Genomic DNA, 14,614 nt, shown 5'->3' on the forward strand with positions numbered 1-14,614 from the left:
AGTCTTCACCTTCTTTCTAGCTATAACCCTTAGCCACAAGCCGTGCCTTGTACTTTTCAATCGTACCATCAGGTCTAAGCTTCTTCTTGAACACCAACTTACATCTTACAGGTTTGCACCCATAAGGATGGTCAGTGATCTCCCAGATTCTGTCAGCTAAGATGGAATCCATCTTGCTACGAACAGCTTCCTTCCAGTAGTCAGCATCAGGAGATGCATAGGCTTCTGAAATAGTCCTGGGTGTGTCATCCACAAGGTACACAATGAAATCATCACCAAAATACTTTGCAGTCCTCTGTCTCTTACTCCTCATAGGAGTTCCATTGTCACCCTCAACCGGATTCTCAACGTGTTCCATCGCAATGGTGGGTTCAGGAATTACAGTGAATTCCTCACTAGATGGAGTAGGTATCTCCCGATTTGATGAACTCTACATATCCTTCATAGGAAATATGTCCTCAAAGAAAGTTGCATCATTTGACTCCATAATCGTACCAACATGCATGTCGGATACCACAGATTTTATTATCAAAAATCTATAGCCAATGCTATGAAAAGCATAGCCCGGAAGAACACAATCCACGGTTTTTGGTCCAAGCTTGCGCTTCTTAGGAATTGGTATATTGACTTTCGCCAAACAATCCCAAGTACGTAGGTAAGAGAGTTTCAGTCTTTTCCTTTCCCATTCCTCAAATGGAGTCATGGTCTTATGCTTTGTGGGAACTCGGTTTAGGACATGACACGCAGTCGTTAGCGCCTCCCCCCACCATTCCTTGCAGAGACCCGATGTGTCTAACATGGTGTTAACCATATCGGTTAGAGTTTGGTTCTTTCTTTCGGCTACCCCATTTGACTGAGGTGAGTAGGGAGGCGTCCTCTCATGGATTATACCATGTTCCGCACAAAATAGATCAAATTCATTGGAAAAATACTCTCCACCACGATCGAACCTAAGCCGTTTAATTTTTTGATTAAGTTGGTTCTCTGCCTCAGCTTTATAGTTTTTGAAGAAAGTTAAAGCCTCATCTTTTGATTTCAGAACATACACATAACAATATCTAGTGGAGTCATCAATCAACATCATGAAGTATCTCTTTCCACCTTTTGTCAACACGCCATTCATCTCACAAAGATCAGAATGTATAAGCTCTAGTGGCGCCAAGTCTCTTGCCTCTGCAGTCTTATGTGACTTGCGAGGTTGCTTAGCTTGCACACATACTTGGCACTTGGAGCCTTTGACAGTAGAGATTTTCGGAATTAAATTCATATTGGCTAGCCGCGTCATGCAACATTATTAATAACTTTAGTGCAAATATTTGACAAAGACAGGTGGAACAAGCCTCTGCTCTCATAGCCTTTTCCAACAAATTGTCCATACTTAGAAATTATAACTTTATTGGACTCGAAAACCAACTTAAAACCATCTCGGCATAAATGGGAACTGCTAACGAGATTTTTATTGATGGACGACACATGATGAACGTTCTTCAGACGCACGGTCTTCCCCGAAGTAAACTTTAGATCAACCGTACCGACACCTTGAACAATGGCATGTGACCCGTTCCCCATCAGCACGGGAGAAGTCCATGTGGCCTGGTAAGAAGAAAACATGGAGGCGTCAGCACAAACATGTACATTGGCACCGGTGTCAATTAACCAATCAGGGGATTGAAATACTGAAAGGATGGTAGGAAAAATACCGTACCCTGATTCCTTCATATCAGTATCACCGATGAGAACATTAGCGGACTTGCCGCTCTTCTCATGTTCACGCTCCTCAAAGCGGTTAGGACATTTCGGAGCCCAGTGATTAGGGTCACCATAGACATGGCAAAGTCCCTTCCCCTTATGAGAATTCTTCTTGAAGTTGGTAGAATATGACGGTTTGTTCTTTGCATCAAACTTGCATTTGCCCTGAGTTTTGTTCTGGTTATTTTTAAACTTGTTGGGCTAGAAGTTCTTCTTTTGTACCATGTGGGCACTAGAAGCTCCCTCAGCAACTCGAGCACATGTGTCTTTTGCTCTCGCCTTCTCTTCAACATCAAGAGTACCAATGAGATCCGCAACGGAAAACTCATGTCTCTTGTGTTTCAGGGAAGTAGCAAAATTGTTCCACGAAGGTGGAATCTTGGCAATGATGCCTTCGGCAACAAATTTGTTCGGCAACACACACTTGAAGTACTCAAGTTCTTTTGCGAGCGACTGTATCTCATGAGCCTGCTGTACAACAAAGCGCTCATCAGTCATCTTGTAGTCATAGAATTGCTCCATGACGTACAACTCGTTGCCGGCGTCTGAGGCACCAAACTTGGCCTCGAGCGCATCCCACATGTCCTTGCCGTTGTCAAACGACATATACGAATCCACAATGGAGTCATCCAGAACACTCAGAAGAGCGCCTTTAAAGAGAGTATCGATCTTCTCAAAAGCTTCCAGCTGTGCTGGATTAAGATCGCCCTCAGGCTTGCCCTTAGTGGCGTCATAGCAGCACATGGTCTGAAACCAGTAGACTACTCTTGTGCGCCACCTCTTATATTGCACCCCCTTAAAGGCAGGCGGCTTCAAATGCGCAGCAAAACCACTCGGAGTAAATTGCCTATAATCAGGTTTTTGAATTGTTGGAAATATGAGCAAATTGCTACGAGATTTAATCCGAATAAACAGAAGGTAAATCATGATGGCAATAGTAGAGATTAAACTAATCATGCGAACTAGCATAGTAGATAAACAGATCACATCTAGGGCGCATACTAGAAACATGAATTCTACCATGATCTCGAACAGGAAGGATAGAATCACATACAGTGCAGCGGGAGCAGCACCACCGGCGTTGATGTTGTCGCCCATGTCGTCGAGGATGAGGTTGCCGAGGTCGGGGAAGAAGTCGTCTTTGGTGAAGTCGTCGTTGCCAGCAGTCGCGCGAGTGCGCTCCCCAAAAACCTGATCGCCCCTCTCCCGTACAGGATCACGAGAGGCGGGGTTCCGGAGGCCTGCTGTCCCTTCTCCCGGTGCACGCCGAAAGGAGGGATGGAGAAGACTTGCTTGGCGGCGCAATGATCTGGAACGGTGGTGCGAACCATATGAAGCGGCGGCGGCTAGGGTAGACGTCTGCCTGACTATATAGTGCACGCCGAAAGGAGGGATGGAGAAGACTTGCTTGGTGGCACAATGATTTGGAACGGTGGTGCGAAACCATACGAAGCGGCGGCGGCTAGGATAGACGTATGTCTGACTGTATAGTGCGGGCCGGGGTAGATCGTGGGAGTAAACCCCACGTCCGAGCCGTCACGATCCAAAAAAATCGGAAACGGTTCAGTAATTAACGCGTCCGTTAATTATTAATTAATGACTCATTACTCATTAATTTTCCCCGAACAGCAAAAATATAGACAACGTGCATAGCTCTGTCCTCGGCTCGACTCAATCCCGCGGCGCGGCGAGCGAGGAGGAGGAGCGCGCGTGTAGGTCTCCTCTTCTCATGCTCATACAAGTGGTAGAAGAGCTCACCTTATAAAAAGGTGCAAGTCTCTCTCAACTTTCGTGGTGGGACTAAACTCTCTCACTCACATGTGTGCATGAATGGGCCAAGAGAATTTCAGAATTTTAGTTGGGCTTTGGGCCAAAGGCCTATTAGCAAAATTTCAACAATAAGCACATTGATGTGTATAGTAGGGATCTGATAAAGGAGCTGAGACAAAACAATGTCAACCTCGCACCTTTGTTCTCAAATGCTAGGATTAGCTTAGGCCAAAAAATGTCAACCTTGCAGTGCAGCTGCTCATGTTCGTTTGCCTCAACAACTAGATGTCTCCTTCTGTTGGAAAGGACTCGGTGAAGCAACTGTGTTTTATTGCCCTAGCTAGTTGTGTTTGGATTAGTTTAGTACTCCACGCTACTTTATCACTTTCTAGCATGTACTGTTAATTTGTAGTTTCAGTGGATCATCTGCTATGCTGATGTGTCGTCGTGGTAATCATTTAGTCCTCATTATCAATGAATATTTCTAAGTATCTCGATTTTGTAATTAGTCTACTGAAAATATTTCTAGTTATCTCAATTCTCCAATAAGTCCACTCACTTTGACTAGTCATATCACTAGGCCACAAAACCACAAAATCAAATGCCTCATGCAGATGTACAACCGGCTACACAGTTGAGATCGACGAGGTACATTTTTCTAGCACCGTTGGGTTCGTGGTTTGTGGATGGCTGGTGTGGTGTGATTTCCTCCTTCGACATCTAAGTCGTGATGGGTGCCAGATCTCGAGTTCGATGGCGTGTCCGATGTATTGTCCCGGTTTGATTCGTTCAACGACAATGGCTTCACTTTTAATGAGTCACCTTAGAGGTCCGCAAAACTGCATATCATCGACTGAGCCGCGTCGAGCTCAGGAGAGGAGGTGATCCGTCATTCTTTTCTTTGGTGGCTGCTGTGGTGGTGCTGGAGGCAGGTGACGGGCGTTGGTGTTAATTTCGGAGATGTTATGCTATCTTTTCAGTTTTGTCATGTCAGTTCATACGTGATTTGTATTTTGTTTTTTATAACATGAATGAGACACGTATTATCATATAAAAAAATAAAAATCAAGGCAAAGTACGTGCATGTTGATCGAGTACAACCGATGGTAAATTACATGCATGTGAGTTGAGTACATCGATTCGTCGCTGAATGTCATGCCGAAACTTAATACGGATTCAAGAAGGCGTGCGGCACAAGGCTATCCTTGAAGAGGTAGCAGTAAACCGGTGTGCCATTGACAAATTCTATCTGCTTTATGATCCTCTTCTCGGTAAGATTGTACAGCGCCTTGAAATTATTTAGGTAGCTTCCCACGAAGACGACGTTGGGGGCGCCGGTGCCCGTCCACCAATGTGGAGAGAACCGCGGCGGCAGGACGATCCGGAAGCGGTGTAACCAGCTCTGGTCGTCGTCGTAGTCCTCGAGCACCCATAGCTCCGTGGTATCTCCATCGAATTCAGGGGCCGTCACGGCTAACGTACCGTCCAACTCCAAGAGGCAGAGATCTTCGTTGCGGTAGTGATCCCTCGGCCACGGCGGGCACGATATCAGCCGGAAATCCTCGGACACCGTGTCGAACGCCAGGATCTTCTCGGCGCTTCTGGCCAGAGGATGGATCGTCCAGTGAATTTTGCCCCTGTGGTGGGCGTAGTGGTTGATGAAATAGGCGACCTCGTCTACGACTACACCGTCGGCCACTGGTCCGAGACGGCGAGGAAGTTGTGAGCTGGCGGTGACGGCGGCGGCGAGAGAGTAAACATAGTGTGCCGGCAAGCCAGGTTTTAGTTCATTGGCGAGAACAAGAAGCCGGTGCTCGCCGGACGGGCCGTGGCGGTAGAATCCGCACAGCCTGGCCACGTCGGGGCAAGAAGGTGGCTTCAAGTCCAACCTAGCCCCCTGCTTGGTCACCGGGTTGCACACGAAGAAATCGGACCTGAACAAACTTTCACGGGATTTCTGGAACAATAGGAGCCCGTCGCAGCAACCCAGCAGGGCGCCAATCTCACAGTGCTTGGGGCAGTGGAGTTGGCTCCGGCGCCTCGTCAAATCGTCGAGTTGCAGAGAGAGCGGGATGGTGTCTAGAAAACATGGTTCTCCTCTTGATCCGACGAGCAGCTCGGCAGGCCGCCGGTCGGCGTGGGCGGCGAGGAACGAGGGGTCCGTTGTGATGCGGTGCCACGCCTTGCACACGACTCGGGAACGGAGCACGGAGGCGGACGGCAGCCTCAGCAGGATCTCTGTCACCACGTCGTCGTCCAGAGTCGTGTCTTCGGTAACACTTTCGCCCGGCTGCAACATCGTATCGATCATCGTCTGTATTTCTTTCCTCGTATATTACATACATATATGTAGATCTTTGTAAAAAAACGTATATGTAGATGTGCAGCCAGCTTGACCTGAATAGTTTGTCCGGTTCGAATTGACTTTTCAGTAGGAGTCCGGATTGAACTGTTAGCGTGTGCCGGTTCGAAGTAACTTTGCAGCGGAGTAGAATTCGATTAGAAGATGCTTTCATCGCATGTATGCCCCCAAGTTGCTGACGGCCGATGGAAGCAAAGAGGATCCGGTCGGTGGGAGCGCATCTGCACATGAGCCGATTTGGTCCAACGAGCATGACCGTCTCACCCTCCCAAATGAAAGGATCCGCGAAGTGCGCAAAGGGAGTTACAAATCCTACTAGTGTAAGCGACGGAAAGATTCTGAAAGTTGACCTTTGCTTCGAATCTCCAACGCTGACCTGCAAACTGAACACCGCATCCGTTCATCGACAGAGATCAGTCCGCTGACACGGTTGCGAAATCCTGTCATCCAATGATATCTGCATACATTTCAAACCGTGTTTCAACTAACTGGACATTGATGCAAACTGGATGATATTCATATAAACCGGAGCACACTCACTACATTTCGAACAATTTCATTAGGGCGAGGGGGTTCATCCGTCATCTGCGGGAGAATATCAGGTGCTCCCGAAGCACCTAAGCTTAGGTGCTCTGATGCGACCTCGACCGTTGGGTCGTGATCCAATGGGCGGCTTCATGGGGATGTGGACCAAAGCATTTTTTCAGGAATGCTTGGGGCGTTTTTTGTAAAACATTCATGTTGCATTTGTCTTTTTTGTTTCTCAATGTGTATTTGGAATTTAATTCAAAAGATTTAGGGATTGTACACTCATGTGATGTGAACATCCACAATTTTTTTTGGAATTTTTGAAACATTTAGATGCGCATTTTGAAAATTTGGAGCATGGGAGCACCAAAATGGATGGGAGCACTAGATATTCTCCTCGCCATCTGCATGAGCGAAGACAATAGGAACCGCGAAGTGATGATGTGGTTGCCGGCATGGAAGAATAGAACATGGCAGAAGGAGCGACCCACTTGGGACACAAGGCCCTCCCACTTCCCATGCCAAGCACCTCCGCCGCCTTCTGGCCATTCCTGACGGGTAAACGCTAGCCAGATCACTGTTTAGTTTTTGCTAATGATCCCTGGGTCACTGACATGTGGGCCCAGACGCCCTAATGACTTTGGTTAAGTTAACTAAAATCACTAACTAACACTGTCAATTAAATAAGTCACTAACCAGTGGGCCCCACTGGTCAGGTTTGACGGGTGACACGGGTTGATGCATTGCTGATGTGATAAAGGATTTTTCTGGTATTTATATTTCAGAAATGGTTTTATAAATTCCATAAAATAGCTTAATTTTTTAAAAAAAACATAGAAATTAAACTATAACTCATATTGAAATAATTTATGTATGAAAAATGATCAGAAAATTCCAATCGTTCCATCTGTACCATTTGCATGCATGTTTGAACAACTTAAAGTTGCCGGATAGGGCAATTTAAATGAATGGCATTTAAAATGCCTAATGTGGAGCTTGAATTTGAACCTTGGGTTCAATTCAACTTCATCTAAATCTGTTGCTAATTCAACTTCATATGTTGCATTTGCCATGATTCGAATGTTGTTCCCTTGTATGCCGGTGTTTGTTCCTTCTCAGTAAAATACGATTCCTACATAGTGACCGTTGACACCGATGAAAAGCAGTACTATCTTTAGAAGTGCCAGGCAAGCAAACCCCCTTGATCATTCTGATACAATATCACTCTCTCGCTCCTGCTCTCTTTATTGCATTAGGAGAAAACATTTCAACTATTACTTGTTACGGTAGTTGAATCCATTCTTTTGCATGACCTTTCATTGTCACAATAAATAGCTAAACCTTCCTAGCATGATTAGACTTCCTGGAGCCATGTTGTGACTTCCTCCAAGACATGCCTGCTATTGCTTAGAGTTGTTTCAGGTCTGATTCATATGGAATGAATTGGAATGGTGTGTGTAACGCCCCGAGACCGATGCTTCAGACACCTTCCATGTTTTTCGAGCTCGTCGTGTGTGCTTCATTTGTTTGTTGCATTTCATCGTTGCATCATCCGCATTGCATCCGCATGTTTTCATAAAACTTGCATCCGCTCGTAGTTGCCGCTTAACGCTTCTCTCCGTTGCGTCCGTTGACCTTTCTTAGACCAACCGTTCACTTGTCGTCCGACCATTTAAGCCTCTCTACACAGCCACCGACCACCTCCGCAACCTAGTCCAAAAACTTCTCCCGGACCCGACCCGGGCGGTCATGACCAGTGGGTCCGGAACAATCCCGAGTTATCCTAAACATCATCCGTTCTTTGTTGGACTCCCCTAAGCCATTTATCTTTGACCGTCCGATTTCAATCGGAGGAACGGATTGACCCCTACCTAAAAATCCAGTTGCTACATATAAGACCATCACCTACCAAATCTACCCCAACCCTAAATTCTAGGAGATTTGTCCCTGTCGCCGTCACACTCATCTCCCACCTCGGGATCCTCCCAGATCCCCTTCGCTCCAACCAGCCACAGCCTCCTTCTTCCTCGATCTCCCCTGGCACCCAATCCCATCGACCCATCCTTCCATCGATCTCCATCGCCAGATATCCCCACGGACCTCCTTCCCGAGCCGCAGCCACCCCGCAGCCGTCCAACCTCACTGCTGTTGTACCTCGCCGTCCTTTCTCCCGCCGGTGTTCTTCCCGAGGACGCCAGCCGCCCTCCTCAACCACTTTGCGTCGCCGTCGGCCGCAAGCAGCTCCCCAGCAGATGAGCCCCGTCGCGCCCTCTCGTTCCTCTGTTTTTCCTCCTCTCAGTATCTCATATCTCTCTCGTTCTCTCTCTGTACAGGATGCAGCGTCACCCATGGCCTTGTCTCCGGCCAGAACGAGCCTCCCCGTGCTCCTCCACCTCGCCTCCTCGGGCGCCCGCGCCTACTGCCGGCCGGCCACGGTCAGGTCGCCTCGCCTCCTCTCGCTCTCACTCCGGCCCTCTCTCTGTCCCTGCCGCTTGTCTGAATTATCCCTGCCATGGCCCTGCAGTTCCTCCCCGCCTCGGAGCTCCCTTGCGCCGTCGGATCCAAGACCCCCTCGCCCGGACCTGCCCGTTCCCGGCGCTCGCGTCGCCGTCAGCCACCCGTCGCCGGAGTTCCTGGTCGGCTCGCGCGCCGACCTTCAAGTCCCACGCCGCCGCGGCTCCCCCACTTCAACCGCTGCTACCTGCTTCGCTCGATCAAGCTGTGTGTTGACCTCCAGCGCCAAGGCCCAGCGCGTCAGCCCTGTGTGTGCTTCCTCTCAAGCCGCAGCACCCCAAGGCCCAACAGCGGCCTGCCAGCTCCTCCACCAACCGGCCCATGCGGCCTGGTGAGCACCCAGATCCAGTGCCCTCTCCTGTACACATTCGGGCCAGCCAGTTTCGGCCCATGCCGTGTTTTTTTAGCGTCTGCAAATTTTCCTATTATCCAGAAAACTGCACATTTGTAACGCCCCAGATATACTTTCCATATTTGTATCCAACTCTTGCCGTCTCCGGCGCTAAGTTATATTTATTTCTCGGGTTTGGGTCTTTGTCTCCGTGTGTTGTTTTTCTTTTTCATGCATCTCTTATCATGTCTTCACGTGCATTGCATTTGCATACATGTTCATCTCATGCATTCGAGCATTTTCCCCGTTGTCCGTTTTGCATTCCGGCGCTTCGTTCTCCTCCGGTGGTCATCTCTAGCTTTCTTTCGTGTTTGGGAATTAAACATTTCCGGATTGGACCGAGACTTGCCAAGCGGCCTTGGTTTACTACCGGTAGACCGCCTGTCAAGTTTCGTATCATTTGGACTTCGTTTGATACTCCAACGGTTAACCGAGGGACCGAAAAGGCCTCGTGTGTGTTGCAGCCCAACACCCCCCAAATTTGGCCCAAAACCCACCAAACTCTGCTCCATGTCCTAGAGCGTTCGATCATGATCGTGTGGGCGAAAACCGCACCTCATTTGGACTCTCCTAGCTCCACTTATGCCTATTTATACCCCCTCCATTCGGATCTCTTCTTCCCCCGTCCAAAACCCTAGTTAAAAAAAACAGATCAAACCCCCACCGTCGACGGACGTGTCCGGATCGGACCGGACACCGTCCGCCCCGCTGCCGCCAGCCAACCGCGAGCCGCCAAGTGGCGCCGCGGGTCCCCAGTTCGCCGCCGACGCCCGGGGCCCGCCAGGCCCACGAGGGGCCCTCCTCGGCCCGCAGTCTCCTCGCCGCCTCCTCCTACGTCCGCCGCCGCCACCTCCGGCGCCGGTGGCCGCCGCCGCCACGGGCCGCCGCGCCCCCGACCGGAGTTCGTCGCCGCGTCGCCGCGGGCCGCCACGCCGACCCCGCTCCGCCCCGCTGCCATCTCCGGTGGCCGCGGCTCCGCCACCGCCCGGCGCCGCCGTCCCGGCCACCGGACGCCGCCCCCGCCGGCCGCCGTCCCCGCCTTCGCCGGCGTCGCCTCGGGAGGCGCGCCCCGACCCGGCTGCTACAGTGCTTGAACAGTGGATCTGAGATCTAAATCCTCCCGGTTGACTTTTCACCCCTGTAACCCTAATTTTCGTGCTATCTTTGACTGCTTGTATCTTCGCAACCGTAGCTCCGTTTTGGGCATATGATATATCAAAATCTTCGTCTCGACATGTACATCATTTCGTTACATTGCATCATTTGCATTTGAGGTCATCTCGATACCCAAAATTCTGTTAGAAGGAGGCTTCGTGAGTTAAATTGCAGATCCGTTAGTTCATCATGCACTTTTGTCATTTTTGCCATGTTTAATTTGTGCATGATATGCCTGTGCCCCTTTGGGATGAATTGTTAAGCATTTTGTCTTCTTTCCATAGGTGCCACCCATGTATTTTTAGGATGTGTGTGTTCTCTTGTGCAAGCTTGCGAAGAGAGGTACCTGAGATTGCAGATTTCAGGGACTTAGTGATTTTCACCAAGTCTGGGATATTTTAGTTCATGATGCTATATGTCCAGCTTGTTTCCTAGTGATCCGTGCCTCTTTTGAGGATGATCAGTAAGGGAGTTTTGATATTTATGTTATGCTCTATCCATCCATGTCTTTGTTTGCATATGTGGAGTGCTCTAGGTTGACTCAATCGAGCTCAACTTTTGCTTCGTTGTTAATCTGGGCAGATCGTCAACTTGTTTGCGATTTTGCCGATGCTACCGTTAGTGTTCCATGCATGCTATGCCTTCGTTCTTGCCATGTGTAGCTAGCACTTTGTGCCTTCTTGCTGGTTATATGTTTTCCTTGCCATGACTTGCACCGTAGTGAGTGCATCGAGCTCGTTTACATGCCTTCGTGAGTTATATTTCAGCGTGTCTCAGTTTTCACTAAGTCTGAAAACTGATTGTGTTCGAGCTATGTTCGTGAGCTCGGTAGAGTATTTTGTGAACCCTTTTGGCCCCAGGTCACTTTGGGTGTTTTATTAAGCTTGTTGAGTAGCTCCATGCCATGTTCTTACTTGTCATGTTCAGGTTTTCTATCATGTTGTTTTGCTGCTCCGAAGAGAGCATCGTGATCTGAAATTTCAGACTAGTGTTAATTTCACTAAGTCTGAAATCTGTTTTGCATTTGCGTTTTAGCCATGCTTGTTTGAACCTCTTAATGGATGAATTTGCCTATGGCTCAGTGCTAGTGTTTTGTCAACCATCTTGTGTACATCACTGCCATGTATTTTGTTTTCATGTTTGGTGGCTGTAGCATGTTCATTTCGTTGCATTTAGATGTCTACTTGCTGTTAATCGCAGACCGGTGTCATATCTTAAAACGCTTGCCATTTGCAAACCGTAGCTCCGATTCCAATGATCTTTATATCGTTTTCAAGCGATTTCATCCCCTCTATCCAGTGGCACACTTGGTTTTCCAAGTTGATGCCAGGTTCATGCATTTCCTGTCATATCTTGCATTTTGCATCCCGCATCGCATCCCGCATAGCATATCGTCATTTCATCATATTGCTTGGTCTTGCCCGTGGTTGATTGTATCCTTGTTGCTTGTTTGTCTTGTGGGTAGAGCCGGGAGACGAGTTCGCTACCGAGGAGCCCGTTGAGTTTGCTTGTGAGGATCCAGTCAACTCTGACAACTGTGCAGGCAAGATGATCATACCCTCGAAATCACTACTATCTTTGCTATGCTAGTTTGCTCGCTCTTTTGCTTTGCCACTGCTACGATGCCTACCTTTTGCTTGTCAGCCTCCCAATTGCCATGTTGATCCTCTAACCCACCATTGTCCTAGCAAACCGTTGATTGGCTATGTTACCGCTTTGCTCAGCCCTTCTTATAGCGTTGTTAGTTGCAGGTGAAGATTGGAGCCGTTCCTTGTTGGAACATTTATTTTCTTGTTGGGATATCATTATATTGCTATGTTGTCTTAATGCATCTATATACTTGGTAAAGGGTGGAAGGCTCGGCCTCTCGCCTAGTGTTTTGTTCCACTCTTGCCGCCCTAGTTTCCGTCATATCGGTGTTATGTTCCCGGATTGTTGCGTCCCTTACGCGGTTGGGTTATTATGGGAACCCCTTGATAGTTCGCCTTGATTAAAGCTTTTCCAGCAATGCCCAACATTGGTTTTACCATTTGCCACCTAGCCTCTTTTTCCCTTGGGTTTCCGGAGCCCGAAGGTCATCTTATTTAACCCCCCCCCCCCCGGGCCAGTGCTCCTCTGAGCGTTGGTCCAAACTAGAGTCCTGTGCAGCGCCCCCTCGGGGAAACTCGAGGTTTGGTTTTAGTTGTATGGAGCGCTCATCTGAGTGTGCCCTGAGAAAGAGATATGTGCAGCTCCTATCGGGATTTGTCGGCACATTCGGGCGGTGTTGCTGGACTTGTTTTAACCTGTCGAATTGTCTTGTTGTACCGGGTTACCGAGTCTGATCGGTGTGTCCCGGGTGGAGGTCTATTCCTTCGTTGACCGTGAGAGCTTGTCATGGGCTAAGTTGGGACTCCCCTGCAGGGATTGAACTTTCGAAAGCCGTGCCCGCGGTTATGGGCAGATGGGAATTTGTTAATGTCCGGTTGTAGATTACTTGAATTAAACTTAATTAAAATGAATCAACCGTGTGTGTTACCGTGATGGCCCCTTCTCGGCGGAGTCCGGGAAGTGGACACGGTGTTGGAGTTATGCTTGCGCAGGATGTTCCTTTAGCTTCTCGCTCGTGCTTCGCCTTCTCTTCTCGCTCTCTTTTGCGTATAAGTTAGCCACCACATATGCTAGTCGCTTGCTGCAGCTCCACATATTTTTGCCTTATCCATTCCTATGAGCTTAAATAGTCTTGATCGCGTGGGTGTGAGATTGCTGAGTCCCTGTGGCTCACAGATACTACAACTCCAGATGCAGGTCCAGGTGTTTCTGCTCCAGTTGACGATTACGAGCTCAAGTGGGAGTTCGACGAGGACTCTCAGCGATACTACGTGTCTTTTCCGGATGATCAGTAGTGGTGCCTAGTTGGGGTTATCGATTCAGGACCTTGTCGCATGTTGGGTTCTTTTCTATTTTGGCGCCGTAGTCGGGCCATGAGTGCTTGTTTGATGGATGTTATTTATGAACTCTGATGTGACGTGGCGAGTGTAAGCCAACTATGTATCTTCCCCTTTTTATCATATACTACATGGGATGTTGTAATGATTGCCTAACTTGCGACATTGCTTTCAATGCGGTTATGTCTCTAAGTCGTGCCTCGACACGTGGGAGCTATAGCCGCATCGAGGGCGTTACAACATTTACAGAAGACCCCTTGCTCTTCATGCATATAAAAAAACTCATTAACCATGCATCGGATTAAAACAAATTATATATGTAAAGTTCTTAGAATTTCATCTAGTTTTATAATATGCCACTTTTAACCATGTTTAATATGTTTAAATTGATGTTTGCATTAATTTGCTAAAATGCCATGTTAAAATGATTTATTTCATAACTAATTAACCGTAGCTCCGATTTTAATAAACTTTATATGTAAATGGGGTGGATAAATGCCTAGTTTAACATGGTCCACTTTATTTTCCTGTTTAACAACTTTAAAACATGTTTTAGGGCAGAACAGTACCAAAACTAGAATATGGACATGAGGATTTCCCGGAATTGTTGTTTGTTGTTCCGGCCTCATTTAAACTTGCCTAGATAGGTAGTTTTCTTATGCTTCACCCCTTGTCATGTTTAACAACATTTATTATTGTTGGGTACATAAACAAGAGAGAACTAAATAATTGATGTGGTGTTTCGTCAATATGCAACTCGTTGCATATTGAGCTCCACTTAATTTGTAGTGTTGTTTGTTGCACTTTGCCATGACATGCCTCATTAAACCGGACATGCATCATACTTGTTTGTGCATCATGCCATGATTATGCTTGTGTGTTTACCATATTGTTTGCTTCTTTCCGGTTTGCTTCTCTCGTTAGCTTCGGTTTCGTTCCGGAGTTGTGAGGATTCGTTCGACTACGTCCGATCATCTTCTTCATGGACTCGTTCTTCTTCCCAGCGGTATTTCAGGCAAGATGACCGCTACCCTGGAACTCACTACTATCATTGCTATGCTAGTTGCTTCGTTCTATCGCTATGCTACGCTACCTATCATTTACTCTTCAAGCCTCCCGGATTGCCATGAACCTCTAACCTTTGACACCCTTCCTAGCAAACCATTGTTTGGCTATGTTACCGCTTTGCTCAGCCCCTCTTATAGCGTTGCTAGTTGC

The 14,614-nt window shown here is 48.0% G+C and overlaps 1 protein-coding gene across 1 annotated transcript; it reads right to left on the reverse strand.

Moving 5' to 3' along the window:
* Positions 1 to 4,605: 4,605 nt before the first annotated feature.
* LOC123095214 (F-box protein CPR1) lies at positions 4,606 to 5,844 on the reverse strand. Its single transcript, XM_044517012.1, has one exon. The coding sequence runs from the start codon at positions 5,828 to 5,830 to the stop codon at positions 4,685 to 4,687; it is 1,146 nt and encodes a 381-aa protein (XP_044372947.1). The 5' UTR covers positions 5,831 to 5,844; the 3' UTR covers positions 4,606 to 4,684.
* Positions 5,845 to 14,614: the final 8,770 nt, after the last annotated feature.

This window comes from Triticum aestivum, chromosome 4B (genome assembly GCF_018294505.1).
Source record: "Triticum aestivum cultivar Chinese Spring chromosome 4B, IWGSC CS RefSeq v2.1, whole genome shotgun sequence".
Lineage (NCBI taxonomy): Eukaryota > Viridiplantae > Streptophyta > Magnoliopsida > Poales > Poaceae > Triticum > Triticum aestivum.